At 36.7% G+C, this 16,233-nt stretch overlaps 2 protein-coding genes across 7 annotated transcripts; one reads left to right on the forward strand and one right to left on the reverse strand.

Annotated features, from left to right (window-relative positions):
* Nucleotides 1-672: 672 nt before the first annotated feature.
* Nucleotides 673-5,820, reverse strand: LOC108245079 (G-protein coupled receptor family C group 6 member A-like). Its single transcript, XM_037977725.1, has 6 exons — nucleotides 5,616-5,820; nucleotides 5,230-5,542; nucleotides 4,080-4,865; nucleotides 3,483-3,692; nucleotides 3,281-3,392; nucleotides 673-2,562 (listed from the first exon to the last, which is right to left on the reverse strand). The coding sequence occupies exons 1-6, from the start codon at nucleotides 5,783-5,785 to the stop codon at nucleotides 1,631-1,633; spliced, it is 2,523 nt and encodes an 840-aa protein (XP_037833653.1). The 5' UTR covers nucleotides 5,786-5,820; the 3' UTR covers nucleotides 673-1,630.
* Nucleotides 5,821-7,368: 1,548 nt separating this feature from the next.
* LOC108245060 (matrilin-3-like) lies at nucleotides 7,369-15,783 on the forward strand. 6 transcript variants are annotated; one of them, XM_017431691.2, is made up of 14 exons: nucleotides 7,369-7,691; nucleotides 7,956-8,075; nucleotides 8,612-9,304; nucleotides 10,557-10,676; nucleotides 10,810-10,929; nucleotides 11,234-11,353; nucleotides 11,788-11,907; nucleotides 12,158-12,277; nucleotides 12,385-12,504; nucleotides 12,640-12,759; nucleotides 12,913-13,032; nucleotides 13,613-13,732; nucleotides 14,650-14,751; nucleotides 15,047-15,783. In XM_017431691.2, the coding sequence occupies exons 1-14, from the start codon at nucleotides 7,394-7,396 to the stop codon at nucleotides 15,097-15,099; spliced, it is 2,346 nt and encodes a 781-aa protein (XP_017287180.1). In that variant the 5' UTR covers nucleotides 7,369-7,393; the 3' UTR covers nucleotides 15,100-15,783. The 6 variants fall into 6 exon arrangements, with proteins under 6 accessions (XP_017287180.1, XP_017287184.1, XP_017287183.1 ...); XM_017431695.2 differs by having other exon boundaries at nucleotides 8,612-9,184; XM_017431694.2 differs by having other exon boundaries at nucleotides 7,369-7,613.
* Nucleotides 15,784-16,233: the final 450 nt, after the last annotated feature.

Here is a 16,233-nt window from a genome sequence, read left to right on the forward strand (position 1 = left end):
TGAGGCAAGTGCCTTTAAAACAGGATGACTAATCAGTAATATGTCTGACACATGTACACTGATCTGCCATATTAATATGACCTCCTTTATGCCAAAACCCACCCAGTCAAGCACCTTTTCTAGAATTCTTTGGTAACTAAAACATATTTATCTGAAGCTGTCTGAGTGTTAATTTAATTATGTTTGTCCATACTCTGAATACAGCTTGTTGTTAAAGTAATTCAACAATAAACTGGTTTGATAACAAGGGCAACAAGCTGGTATATAAATGAAAGTATTAAAATTTTTTTCTTATTTTGTTGTAGATTGATGAAACTTTCTGTTTGTAAGTGCTGAGTCAAATTCTTGAGAATTTAACAGGTCAGTATTACTGTACAAGCAGACCTCACAGCCCCATCTAGTGGTGAACAGCTCTGATTGGTGAGTGATGCTAAAATAAACACTGGCTTGAACATCAGCTTTATGACTTTATGGCCTTTTGCACAACGCAGATAGATAAATAAAAGTATAAACTCTGATTTTGTTTTCACAGAGAGCTGTTTTATATTTTTGCATCGGTAGTCTTGTTTTTTATTAGAAAACAAAATACATTATTTAGAATAATCCTGCCAAAAAAATAAAAAATAAATCAAGAATCAGCCGCACATTTATTAAACAATATATTTTATTCACATGATGCAGTTATTTATAATGTAACAATTCTCAAGAAATATCATTTTACTTGTAAGAACATTGTTTATATTTGTTTACTTTTTTCAACTAATGTATTAAAATGGGAAAAAAAACATGAAAAGAGGCAGCTATATCAGCACATAAGTATTACACACATTATACACAGCAGGAACAAAAAAATAGTGAAAAAATCTTTTACAACAATACATAATATACATATATAAAGAAGATTCAATAAAAAATAATAAAGGACAAACAAATCTAATTTATTTGTCACCACAGCCTCTTCAGGTCAAATAGAAACAATCGTATTCAACATTTTCTACCAAATGTCTCCAAATAAGAAAAAATACAAACAAACAAACAACTAATAAGAGGAAAAGAAGTGAAGAGTAGTTATTCTTAAAGTCAATATTTAATAGGGGTCCTTTTTCAGAGCCTCTAAGGAAATTATGTTGTAAATTTGGCACTTTTGGTTTTGGGGATTTTTGCCAAGTCCTGCAAACAAAATTGCCCCAGTTTGTTTGATCTGGATTAGTTTTCATAGTGTGCAGCAATCTTTAAGTAATGCCACACCAGAAATTCTGTTTATAAGAATGATGAACAGCATCTGTGACAAAGAACAACTTTGCTGTAATCCAACACTTACTGCAAACGATTTTGGCGTCTTAAAGGCAAATCAGACCAAATTTTTCTTACAGCTGTACAGGAACTGAATTTCCTCAGTGCAACATTTTCCTGCACTCATGACATCAGTGTGTGTACGCTAGTTGTCATATATTACTTTTCCATGTTGATAAATCACATTTGCTGCTATCTGGAAAAATTACAGGAAGGATGAAAGATGTAAACTGAACCCACAATAGTTTGGAAATAAGTAACCATAAATTTACAGAAGTTTTTTTTTGTGATCATTTTGTCGATATCTGTTACCAGGAATATTTTAGACATATGTCTATTATGATTTTTTACCCACAGTAATGCCTTTCTGCTCATAATGCTTCCTGATGTACTCAGAAATGGCGTTCTGATTATTAAGCTCCTTCCTGAACACTATAATGTAACACTTAGGGGCCAAATGACAGCTGAGGACACTGTAGGTGGAAATAAGAATTGCTGCAGCACTAATAACTGGTTTATACCTTCCCTCCAAAGTGAGAAACAATGGGAGGAAGATGATCCATACGATCAAAAACAGCACCATGCTGACAGTGATTAATGATGCATTTTTGTACAAATCTGGCAGCTGTTTACTTTTGAATGCAAAGAGGAAACAAATAAAGCCCAAGAAAGCATTGTAGGAGACTGTGGCTGCAAAAAACTTTTCAAACTGATTGTTCATGCCACAGGAGTGCAAGATGGTTTTAGTATCCTCCATCTCAGTTGGACTTGGTAAAAATAGAATCAGCCATGTCAGTGACACAGCCAGCTGGATCCCAGAGATGATTACAATCACAGCTATCGGCTGATGGAGCCTCTTAATCCAGGTCCTAACCCTCACATCGAAGTTAAAGCCTAACATAATCTGAAGCAAGTTTGCCAAAATGCAGGCCATGCACACGGAAAAACCATAACCAAAGAGGGGAATCCCCACACAGGAGTACTTTGTGGGTTTTCCCAGGAAGGTGAAGGTAAGGCAGGAGTTGAACAGCAGGGAAAGGAGCTCAAAGAAACACGCACAGCCTCCAACTGCCTTTACAACAGGAGTGTGACAGTTCAGTCTGATCACAATACCAAATGCAATCATAATGATTATTGCAAGGCATGTAAAAACACTCAGAAGGATGGAGGCGGGATCTGTCCAGAAGAGAAAATCATCAGTTTTATTAAAGCACTTATCTCCGATTTCAGACGCATACATCCGTTCTCCACAGTCCTCACACTTTGTACCTGTGAAAGTAGACACAAAAAGACAACTTACTGTACAAACACACATCGACACAGGCAATTACTTGATTGCTCACTTTTCACGGCCACTGGTGATAAATCCTAATGTACATGATTTAAACTGCTCTGGATGTACAACTGATAACCCCAATTATAATTTTAGAAAAAAGTCTATAATTCAGGCTGTTTTATAGATACTGAGTTAAAACCTGATGTGGTAGTAGCTGAGAGTCATCCCTATCACACGTGCTAACAGATCACAGAAGGTCTCTGTTTAAAACTTTGCTTTGCAAGGCAGCAGGCGACATGCATTCCTTAAAAAAAATGCTACTTTCACTTCAACTATAGAAATAAATACAATCATGTAGCTCTCAGTTACTGTTATTTGTTTTAATTTTTTTTTTACCTATTTTTATTTATCTGTCTGTTCTTTACTTTAGATTCTTTAGATTTTACTAATTTTATTTAATTCTTTGAGAGATTTGTGTTTTATTGCCACTTCTAATGTTACATGTGATAAAACAATTTCAGTTTAATTTGCAACAAGGTTACTTTTAAAGGGAGGTCCCTATCAATATTTAAACTAAACAAACTAAGTCAAACCTTCTCCACCAGTTGTTCCAGTAATAAATTAGCCCATTTCTTGAATAAAGGATGCCATTAAATTGTTTGATTACAAGTGTAATGGACAAAGTATCTAACCAAACAATGAAACACTGACCATTTGAAACCTGTCTTTCAGGACACTTAACACATTCAAAGCAACATTTTTCTCCTTTGACTTTCAACCAATTTCCTGGTAGACATATTTTGGAGCAGTTGAAAACAGACACCTGTAAAAGGCATATTTTAATTAGCACATAGTAAATAAATTAAACTGAATTTAAATTATATATATGAATTTATGTGCATTTTCATCTCACCTTCACAGTTTTTATCTTTGCAGTGAGATCATCTGGAAGTGAGATGTTTCTGCTGGGCCAGTATTCTCCGATGGGTTCTATTTTCATGCCCTTATTGGTCTCAGATTTGTTCCAGTACACGATATCATATCCTAAACTGGGGTCTCCATTGTTGAAGTATATGTTTGTGGTGTTTACAGTGATGTTGGTGTTCTGGATTTCCTTTAAAAGCTGTGAACACAAATATAAACAGAAAGCATATTAATGTAAATTCACAATGTTTTCTTGTACAACAATCTTTCTAACATGCTCAGCAGATTGTTGTTGCTTAATTAAAATGTGACACTAATGTTACACTAAGAAAACTAATAGCTCCATTTGAACCGATACATAAAGCTGTAATTATCCAATCCCAGCAGGAAAAAATTGTGAAATGTTCAATGAAAACAGGACTGTCATCAATTATATAACCAGGTAGTTTGGCCAATGACCAGAGTGCAAAACTTTTGTCTGAGAAACTTTAACTAAGTTACAACTAATATCTAAGATTTGTGAAATTTCAGCTAAAGAAAAATAACAACACAGTTTATGTTAGGAAAATATAGTATCTTTACTTACCTCAAAAGCTGTAAACTCAGTGCGTTCACAGCTGTGGATGTCACATTTCAGTAAGCGTCTGAGACCCTCAGCGATGACCTGCACGGCCAAATAGATGCTGTAAGATTGATCCTGGTCAACAAATTTAGCCAAGCACTTTGGGTCAGAACACTCCATGGAGAGGTTACATTCTATTATCTCCTCAGGGTCATCTGAGCAAAGTGGATAATGACTCAGGTGATATTCAAGTAGGTCGTTCTCACTTCCGTTGAACATTGAGCGAACCAGGTCTCTAAAACCAGGCACCTCGTTCCTCTTAAAGGTGAATCCAAAAACCTGACCAATCTTTTCAATCCCAGGCATCGTAGAGAGTTTAGCAGAGATGGACCAGGAATCACTTGCAATCCAGGTTCTGTTCATGTTGTTTTCAATCACAGCCTTCAAGATTGCTTCAACAAAGGTGCCTTTGGTGAACATGATGATAGCCTCAGCTAAAGAGTCATCAATTTTATCTTTCAGATCCATTAATATTTCATTGGTGTCAGAACTGCTTTCAAGGAAGTCACCAGACAGAATCTCAACAAAATCAACACAGACATCACTTTTACTGAAGATGTACTGAAGCCGATTGCTTCCATACTTCCCATACTCATCATCACTTCCCACAATGGCCACTGTTTTCCAGTTAAACTCCTTCACCAGCTCATAAATGGCTTTTGTTTGAAATTCATCACTGGGAACAGTCCGGAAAAAAGTGGGGAACTTGAATTTCTTGCTGAGCAACTCACTTGTTGATGCATAACTAATCTGAAAAATAAACAAATAAAAAATCATGATAAATATGCTTTTATTAATTTTTGAACATTTATTTTTCCAGCTGCTGCCTACATTCAGCAGTCACTGTGCAAGAGGCGAGGCACACCCTGGACAGGTCACAAGTCCGTCACAGAAACAAACGAGACAAACAACCATTTAAACTCTCACAGTTTAGAGTTACCAGTTAACCCACGTGCAAACGCCACACAAAAACGTAGAGAGTCGAACCTGCCACCTTCTTGCTCAAAGGCAACAGCACTGACCACTGCACCCCCAGTAAATATACAGTATATTTAAATTGTTGTTGCATTTTGAGTGCCTATCATAACTAAATGAAAATGCAACAAAGACAAACCTGGGTAACTGATGGTAGAGCGAGAATCCGTGCAACAGCTGTGGATACTTCAGAGTACCTCTCACCAATCACCACTTTTGTTTGGGGTTTAGGTAAAGATGAATTGATGTGGTCAGGTAGTAGACAGCTCTGAAGTTCTGACTGATTCTTTATCAGCTGCAGAGTGGCTTTGATAGCAAGGCTGACATCGCCACAAGTATCATATATATCATATCCTAGAGTGATGTTGGGTAGCAGTCTTGGCGTGCGCTGGTTTATTTCTTCAATGGCGTATATCATCACTTGAGTGCGCAGAAACATTTGGAAATTATAGCTGTTTAAAAATTGACAGTCAAGATTAAATTCCAATTGTGTTTGTGCTGTTACTAGAATGGAAAGGGACTTACTCGCTGCAGAAGATGTTTCCAGGTATTTCGCTTCTGTTAGTTTTCAAGTGAATAGGAAAAAGTCCTCCAATGATGATGTCCCCAGGAGAGTGCACATGCAGACCAGTATCGTGTCCTGAATGAGAGTGAAATACACTCAAGAAGCTTAGAAGTAACCCTAACAACAACATTGCAAGTCTGCAATTTAAACAGGCAGCTGTAAAGAGTATTTAGCTGACAAGAGTGTGAACTGGTTTCAGGATAACGTGGTTATATAAAGTTTTACCCTGAGTCACAGTAGATCATTTGCATCATCAGATAGACTCACTCTGGCAGGCAAAGTCAAAGGCCTGAAAATGATAAAGTCATTTAAATAGGTCATAGAAAATGATTCATTCACTGTTTTATAAATACAGAAAGCATTATCACAGTTTCAGCAGATAAACAAGTTTGAACAAAGGCCTCTGTATAGTTTTATTTTCCACAGAATTCTGTGCATGTAAACCTTCTGGCATGCAATTTGCACTGAATTTCATGAAAAGGAAGCCACATACAAATTTGCTGAATGAGTACCATCTGTCAAGTTTTGTTTGTGATACATGCTGATGAGCCATAATATTATGAACACCTTATGTCATTGACCAGGTCTCTTGTTTACCACATTTGGCCAACCAGGACAAAAACAAGTAACATCTTGTGGACTGAGTTCCTGGGAGTAAAGCATTTGAAATAGAGTTTTTGGGCCCTGTGGTTTGTGTTTACCTCTCAAAAGCACTATTAGATACTATCAGATTAGTACCTTTTGCAGAGCTCATTTATGGAGATACCTTTGGATTGTGCAGCTGCTGTGTGGAGGATGTGTCTAATGAGTGACTAATCTCAAAGTTGCATCCATCAGGGTACCAGGTTGCAGGTCTTCCCAGCAGAACACTGCATTACAACATGAGCTGTGTTACTGACTTTGCCTGTGAGTGGCCCAAATGTCAACAGTACTGTTTGAAAAAAGGAAAGCAAGTGTCCTTCATTTAAAGATTAAATGCATTTTCTTGTAAATCATAAGAGGCTAAACTCTAGAAGTATTATGCAAAAAGACTTTTGAATAATTTGATAATAGAAAATATGTATGAGTAGAATTAATGTTGCATGATTAATATTAGCTAAAAAAATTAATTTGGCTATTGTTTTGGTTAATTAGGAGCTTAGTAGCCTAATTCCATTCAGAGCCTTAATCCTCTGGAAAAATGAAATCCTTACTGCAGCACTCCAAGTCCCTCTGATTAGGGTTTGTTCGTTTATTTTTTTCCCCTGATCCTGGAAACAAAAGAAAACTGAGCTCTTGAGGTTGTCGCTCTCAGGCTTTCTACATTTGCCCTTTAGATCTGAGAACACGGTGAACTTTTTAAATGCATAGCAAAACAGTATTTCAGTTTGCTTTTATATATTATTGCCTTATTTATCTGTGTCATAGTGATACAGGGGATAAAACCATGACATTTGTCAACTTTTTCTCCATATGTGCTACTAAGACTTTACAATAAATAACATTCACAATCAGGCCATGTGCCACACATAAACCTTCAGGTGCTGTAAGGTGCAGAAGTGTGCACTCAGCTTTGCGGTGTTGGATGTTACAAGTCTAATTCATCTAAAACGACCCTCACCTCAGGGTTCATTGTGTCCTGATTGGCCCCTGCTCCCCCCGCCTTGTGGACAGGGCTCCTGCAGCACATAAATAGGCAACACTAAGCTGTAGGAGCAGACACCCAGAGGTGGAGGTCTGCAAACCAGGCGCAGACGACATGACTTCATTAGTGTGGAAGCTGGTGGTCTTCACGGGCATCCTGGCGGCGGCTTCTGAAGGCTCCAACCCGCAGCTTGGGTCCCAGCGCCGGCAGAGCCTTTCACGGGGGTCTCCTCGGGTCCCTGCTCGGGTCCACGGGCGCTCTGATCACTTTGGATCCACGGAGCGGAGTTATTCCGAACTGCACGATGCAGAAAAGTTTAAGGAGGTCAGACGAGGTGATTTCGCGACACCAGACTTGCAGGAGCGCCTGCGCGCGCGCGCAGGTTCCAGTGGACGCAAAGGGGCCAGTGAAGGTTGGTCGGTGGATGCTGGGTCCCTTAGTGTTAAATTTGTATGTACACTCACTTCGTGTAGAGATTAGTTTAATAACATCACCCTGTGTTTTTAAATAAAACACTGAAAAGTTTAGTGTTTTTTTTATCTATTTTGCACTATGTTACATAAATTCATACATTTTTACTACAGTCAAATTATTGGGCTAAATAAAAACCATAATGTTGCCATTGTTGTTCTTTCAAAGCACCTCTGCCCTTATACTGTCTCTGTGTTTTGCAAAGCTGGTGGCATGAACTCCTGGTCTCATGAAGCTCAGACTTCTCATCAGCAGCAGACAGACAGAGGCCATCAGATTTCACCATCCGGTTCCTGGCAGCCTGCTGGAGATGCCCCTGACTCAGGTAAGGAGCCTCAGCCAACATTAAACCACATCCTGTTTTATTACATTATTGGAACTAAAAAAAAACACTTTTAAAACTGGTATTCAAATCATTTTATAGGAATCTTTGCAGCTTGGTAAAAGTAGTTTTTGTCTGTTTCCTCTTCTGCGGATGTAAGATTTCCCTTTCAGAGGTTTTTCATTTTTGAAAAACCTATTGTAAATTTATTTTAGTTCTATAACAATTATTCCAAAAGAAATGCCTTTTTTTGTCTTTTTAAAAGCTTTGATATTGTCTCATTCTTCACTGGACTGAGTTGAAGTTGAACATATAAACTCTAAAGTCTTTGCAAAATCGTTACAAAACAATGTACAATGTTCAATTCAGCCAAGCTGAATAACTTGAACACGTCCTAAAGCATAAATCTGTAGCATCACTACTCCCTGTGTGACCAAAACCATGACATTAAGTTTTACTGATAAAGGCAAACTGCATTTAAAAATAGATACTTGCATTAAAACATTGTTCTTCTTCTTTTTTTTTTTTTTTTTTTACAGCAACATCTAACTGCAGAAATCGGCCAATTGACCTGGTTTTCATCATAGACAGTTCTCGCAGCGTACGCCCTGCTGAGTTTGAAAAGGCTAAGGAGTTCCTGCAGGATATGGTGGGCAGTTTGGTCATTGGCTCGGACGCCACCCGAGTCGGCCTGGTTAATTATGCCAGCACAGTAAAGATAGAGTTTCTGCTCAACACCTATTTTGACAAGCCATCCTTGAAGCAGGCACTGGCCCTTGTCGAGCCCCTAGCCTCGGGCACCATGACAGGCATGGCCATCAAGACTGCCATGGAGAAAGCCTTTACCAAGGAGGCTGGGGCCCGGGCCACTTCCATGAACATAGCCAAGGTGGCCATTATAGTGACAGATGGGAGGCCCCAGGACAAAGTGGAGGAAGTGTCAGCAGCAGCCCGAGCATCTGGGATTGAGATCTACGCAGTGGGTGTAGACAGAGCCGATATGACGTCCCTTCGACTCATGGCCAGCCAACCACACGATGACCATGTCTTCTATGTGGAGACTTATGGTGTCATAGAGAAGCTGACTTCCAAATTTAGGGAAACCTTGTGTGGTAAGGATGATGATAATGGGAGTGCAGATATTCCGCTAGAAGTCAGAATTGATGATAACGGACTAGGCTTAAAAGGCAGCCAAGACAGTAAAGGAATAAGGGACAATAACGGAAACAATGGTATGTCAGATCCATCCTTTTATTCTCACCTGTGATAATATGGGCAGCACCATAAAGGGAATCTTCATTCTAAAGTTATAGAGACTTTTCTTTGGTTTTAAGAACAAGAGCAACATAACATTAGCAAATATTTTAACTGTAAATCTTGCAGAAAACTTGTCCACTAACTGTTGTTGTTGCTCATGGTGTAAAAACAAAGAGGTATTAATGCAGTGAGCATTAAAGATGTGCAATAAGTTCCCCACTTATTACACACTAACCAACTTAAAGAGGAGAACACTGATCCATTTCTGATAGAGCACTTTGAGTCACCTTGTGCTGAAAAGTGCTATATAAATAAATGTACCTACCTACCTACCTACAGCAAAATGAAGTTTCCATACTTTAAAATGTTTGAAACCTAATATGATGCTGTCTGTACACTTCACAGGAGCGTGCTGCTCTTAAATGACTGCACTGCATTTTGTGCTGCATGCCCTGTGCTTTGCTCAGTTAACCGAGGGCAAGCTTTGCAATTTGGGCTTCTGCAAACTCAGGAAAACATCAGCAGCTATTTATTATAACGATGAATGCAAAGAAAATGTTTTTAATGTAAATATTAGGAATGAAAAAAAAAATCATAAAAGTTTTATGATAATAATAATAATATAATGATAATTTTGCTTAGAATAAAACTCAGAATGTATATTTCACATTTTGTTTTATTTCTGCTAATAGGAAAGGAAAGATTTACAGCCAGTTCGACAGATCGAAGCAGCTCAAGCTAGTCATGCAATGTCCTTAATATGAAGGATGTTACATGCAGCAAACAGCCACATAAACTAAAACTCCTGCTGTTAAATATATTGAACTAAAAAAGTGAACTCTGTTTTCATGTAAACAACTTTTGTTGGATAGCAAGTGACTAAAGACATGAGATTGTTATATATAAAAACAACTCTTCTGCTCATTTTGTGATTAGTTTCACTGTTTATTTGATTGCATGGATTATTTGTTGGAAAAGGTGCTCTGTGGTGTAAATTCGAAAGAACTGGACAGCTTGAATATTCATCTTTCTTCACAATAAATAAATACATAAATTGAAATACATAAACTCAAAATAAAATCCATTTAACTTGAATGCAGAGATCAAACAAACTAACCTGCATGTAGCAGATTAACTAATTACTTACATATTAACGTAGAGATACGAGACAAATCGACTGACTTTACTTGACCTAAGCCAATCAGAAAACAAAGTGTTTCTTTTTAGGTTTGGATGCATGCACTCAGGGACACAATTGCCAGCATATTTGTGTCAACAGTGGCAACTCATACAACTGCAAATGTCACCCAGGTTATATCTTGAACCCTGACAAGAAAACCTGCTCACGTAAGTGTATTATTTATCTTCTTCAAATTACGACTTTTGCAAGTTAGCTGCTGTATTTTGGCAGAATCGTCTGAAGAACTCATTTGGAATTAGATGGAAAAGCCTTATTTAATGTAGAAATGTTTCTTTTCAGGTTCAGACGCTTGTGCCCAGGGACATGACTGCCAGCACATTTGTACCACCAGCGGTGACTCGTACGCCTGCGAGTGTCGAGCGGGATACGTGTTGAACGCAGACCAGAAAACCTGCTCACGTATGAACAGATTTTTTTCATAAATTAGTTTCCTTAGTTGTTTCAAATCAGGGTTAATGTCTTGGTTTTCACATCAAAAATAAAATTTTATGTCTGTTTGTGTCGCAGGGGATATTTGCAGACATCAAAACATGCTCACATAAGAATACTACAGTCTTGTTTTACACCCTGTTTAGATGCTTCAAAATCAGAATTTGATTTAAAACCGTCGCACTGGTCAAACAGGGCACCTTTAGGACAAAACAAAATGTTAATGATGTCCTTAGGTGTCCCATACTGTACATAACATTGTGTGTCTTTTCAGGTTCTGATCCATGTTCCCATGAACATGATTGCCAGCACATTTGTGAAAACAATGACGGCTCATATATCTGCAAGTGTCGAGTGGGATTTATGTTAAATGCAGACAAGAAAACATGCTCACGTAAGACACACCTGTGATAACCCTGACTTGAAAGATTATAAGTGCTGTTTCATTTTATGGGTAAAAAAAAAGGCTAAAATATAAAGTATGTACTCGTGCCTGTCCAAAGCAGATATGGTAAATGTAATAATACAGGTTCAGACTTGTGTATTCAGCGAATAATGATTTTTACTTGTGCAAGTGTCATAAAGCAGTAAATGTTCAAAAGGATAAAAATTGCTAACAAGTTTTTAAATAGAATATATTTATTTGTGTTTGAAGATTTAAATCTTTTAATTTAATCTTTGTGGGTTGTTTTTGTTATTTCTCAGATTTGAAATTGTAAAATTGATTTCTAGACTTGCTGTCGGGGCTTTAAAGTACATAATATCTGTGACTGCAAATTACTTCATACGTTGCATTAAATTTGAATAAAACGTGACTCTTCCTTTTAGCTTCGGACCCATGTGCTCAGGGACATGACTGCCAACACATTTGTGTCAACAATGGTAACTCATACATCTGCAGATGCCGAGAGGGATTTGTGTTGAATCCAGACCAGAAAACGTGCTCACGTAAGAACCTGGGCATTATGGGTTTACAACAAACACTGTAGGCTGTGTATAGATGTGTAAAGTGTGTGCTTTGAAGATAGCTTCATAAAATGTGAGGAATGATATTTTAGAACAGAAAAAGCAAAAAGACTTGGTGAAGCATTGCAGTGTCATGTTAGTGCTATCATCTTTTGAATGAGCTGCAGCTTTGCATCTGGAAAGCTCAACCTACTGATGTTTAGATATTTCATATCACGTGATTTCTTTTCAGGTTCTGATCCATGTCAACATGGACATGATTGCCAACACATTTGTGTAAACAGTGGTAACTCTTACCGCTGCAAGTGTCGAGAGGGATATGTGTTAAATCCAGATAAGAAAACGTGCTCACGTAAGTATTTTACTTTGGATGAGTCTTGGGTTTGTTTTATTTCCAGTGCTTCACTATTGTACATTAATTAACTGAACCTAGTAGATAAGACAGTTTTATCTTCTCAGGTTCAGATGCATGTGGACAGAGGAATGACTGCCAACACATCTGTGTCAGCACTGGTGACTCGTATCTGTGTAAATGTAAAACAGGATACACGTTGAATGCTGACAGGAAAACTTGCTCAAGTAAGGATCCTCTTATCCGTCATCTGAGCATGTTAACGTTTTGCCTCAAGACAAATGAAAAAAAACCTTTGATTATTTACTTCATAAATAAGTTTTTTGAACAACAGTATCAGGCGTAGTGGTGTCTTGTTTCAGGATTGGACGTTTGTGCTCAGGGGCATGATTGTCAACACATGTGTGTAAACAGCGGGGATTCATACATCTGCAAGTGTCGAGTGGGATATGTATTGAACCCAGACCAGAAAACATGCTCGAGTAAGAATTTTGATTTTCAGCTTTCATATTGAACGTCTCTGGTATGAACCAGCAAATCAAACTATCTCCACAGAACCTCTTTTACAGGCTTTGGTAATATTTAAAGGTGATGGTTAAAAAAATATCTCTGATCGGTGAGCTTTTTATTTCCAGGTTCAGATGCGTGCGCTCAGAGACATGACTGCCAGCACATATGTGTCAACAATGGGGCTTCATACATCTGCAAGTGCCGAACGGGATACATGCTTAACATGGATAAGAAAACATGCTCACGTAAGAAAACCTCCTTTCAAAACTGTTTCAGCTTTTTGAATATTCTTTGAGTCTCCTGTTATCTTACAATTGAATCCAAGAGCAGCTGACATGTTTTTATTGTGATTTTAAAATAGCTTCATTTTCCCAGAGAAATGGGGGTGCGCATATGTTCGTTTGTCTGCCTGTTAGCTAAATATCTCATAAACCAGATTATAGATTTTTAATGAAACTCTCAGAAAACAGTTATGGAATCTATATCTATAACAGATTAACTTTTGGGGTCAGCCTGATTCAGAATGTCCATCACAGCTATTCGACCTTAGAAATTACAAAAATGACGGTAACAGTCATTTTTACAGATATTGAGCTAAATGTTTTGTGTTCTAGTAGCTGAAAGTCATCTTCATCACATATACCAAGCACTAACAGACCAATTTTTTTTAAACTTTGGCATGCAAAGAAACAGGCGATAGTCAGTCTTTCAAGAAATGGTACTTTCATCTTTTTTTTTTCTTTTTTGTTTATTTAGCGTAACTTTCAAAGTAAAAGACTATGAGTGTTTGCTGATTGAGTTAAATGAGCCAGTGTCTCCTTCCAGGTTGGGATGCATGTGCTCGGGGACATGACTGCCAGCATATTTGTCTCAATAACGGTGATTCTTACAAGTGCAAGTGTCAAGAAGGATATGTGTTGAATACAGACCAGAAAACATGTTCACGTAAGAATATTTTGCTTTATTGCAGCATAAACATGACAAACACCCAGGTTTTTACTCTTATGTGACTTCTCATTGTCAACCAAAAAAAAAAAAAACAGTCTGGCACAAAGTTCTTGAAAGAATATAGTTAGTTGTCAAAAACTTAAAATCCATCAGGAAATCTACAGTGGACTATGTCTTTAATATTAAGAGTGAAACCAATGTGCTTGACTTCATCGGTGTCATCCCAGTATGTAAATGAAGACCATAAATGCAAAAGCACAGTTTTCTGCAGCCTTGAACAGTAAAAGACTTTTCAGTTCATCTGGTGGAATCACTGTAATAGGTTTTATGTATTTCTCTAGATTTAGATTATAATGTGTACCTGTAACTGAAAATACACAACATTTATGTATTTTCTTTTGCATTCCTCAGTTGTTGGAAAGTGTGCAGCTGACACTGACCAAGATCTCCAAGTCCAGCCTCATAAACTGGTCCTGCACAGAAGTCATGTAGATGCCATGTCATAGAAATTGTTTGGATTAAATTATCCTCTTGAATGTTGGCTTTTAATGTGCTGTTGTAAAGTCATTTGTATATTTGAAATGAATTCATGTGAATTCGCATGTTATTATTCTATTTAGAGCTGACATCTGTAAGTAGACTTACATAAGCACACTTAAATGATTACTTGGTTCAAATTACAGAATGTTTTTAGTTTAACTCTCCTTCTTTCGCACAAACAAATTTCTTGGATGTATATAATTTTTGTTAATTCACAAAATCTAATCTATATATGTTGTATTTTGAAATAACACGTTTGATTTTATCTAACACTGCTCTTTGACATAAGAACATAAATCATCTGCTGCTTCTTCCAGTTAAACTGAAACAAGACATTAATGATAAAGAAACCTTAATGACTTTTTTTGTTTCAGAGGAAATGAGGAGTGAAATAAGAGAAGATGCCTGCATGTGTGAAGCTCAGATTGTGTTCCAGAAAAAAGTGCAGTCAGCCATTCAGGAGCTGAGCAGGAAACATATCCTTTTTTTGACATGAAAATAGTGGTAAAGGCTTTGTTTTTGTTTCACAGAATAATAAGTTTGCTTATAGGTACAGGAGTAGAATGCAGCCTTTATTAATGCACCTATATCTGTTTTCTCTTTAAAGTCAAAATGTCTTTTTAAGGTTTTATAATGTGGTTGTTATGAGAGAAATATTTGTCATATAAAAATGATTATTTGGTGATTATTAGTAATAAACAATAGTACCGTTGTTCTGATTAATGCCTTTAACAAGATGAAATCACTTTATTGCCTTGACTGATTGATCACTTGATGAACTTTCAGACAAAGTGATACAAATTGGGGGCGATCTCCGACGTTAAGAACAGAAACGACATCAGGAGCCAACTTTCAATGCACCCTTTATTCTTGACAAGAGGATGTCATGAAAAATCAACATCTTTTAATGTTAGAGTAAAAATTCACATGGTGCTACATTTTGATGCAATATGCTGGTGTTACTGATATTACTTTTCACAAAAAGTGGCATAAACTGTTGTAAATGTTTACACTAACTTATGTAAAATAATAAAACCACACTGTTTTCTGATGATAAATTTACTGCAACAGAAGTAATAAACCTTTCAGTTTCACTGTACAACACAAAGCCTTTATCCATTCACTTAATCTGTTATGCAACAAAAACATTCTTGTTGTCAGATTGCAAATTTGTACAAAAGACCAAAGTAAATCCCGATCAAACAGCTTTGTTACATCACATTGAATAACTGTGACCCATGACTTCTTGTGTTTCAGAAATTTGTTTTATCTGATTTGTTCACCTCAAACAGTTTAGGATTTACCAGGAAAAATAAATTCAGGAAGTTAAAGTTCAACTAGAATGCATTACTTAAAAGGCAGCAGTTAAGAGATGACTTCTTTTGTGTTTCTTTGTGTAACTCTATGTGCAATATACATTTTGGTACTATTCAATACGTTAATTTTTTTGTGTATTTCTATTGCAAAATGTGGCTGCACATGAAAAATAAAAATGACTAAACTTTGAATTTGTCATGTCCCTGATCACACACCATTTGAAAGGTTAATAACATTATTAATAGCATAATACCTTAAACAATTTCTAGCAAGATTTTTCATGTTCAAATAATCATAAATGCTGAATAAAAACAAACTTTAAAGAAATGAATAAAAAAACATTGGGGCTTAGTTACAGATGTTCACTGAAAGATGCATATTTTCAAATTGTTAGGAAGGAAATTTATTTTAAAGAATGTGTAATACAAGTTCTTTCCAGAGATTGACTTTTACAACTTGAAATGAAGAAGAAATTATTAGAATCTGAGTTATTGTTTGTATTTGTTATTGTTATTATTAGTCTATATGATCACAGACAAATGAAACTTACAGTAAGGTGTATTAAAGATGTATGCTCTCTTAGCTCAATTAATCATTTTTATGGTTATTAATTTTACTGAATAATTTTACCATACAAAGTT

Source organism: Kryptolebias marmoratus, linkage group LG10 (genome assembly GCF_001649575.2).
Source record: "Kryptolebias marmoratus isolate JLee-2015 linkage group LG10, ASM164957v2, whole genome shotgun sequence".
In the NCBI taxonomy this organism is placed as follows: Eukaryota; Metazoa; Chordata; class Actinopteri; order Cyprinodontiformes; family Rivulidae; genus Kryptolebias; species Kryptolebias marmoratus.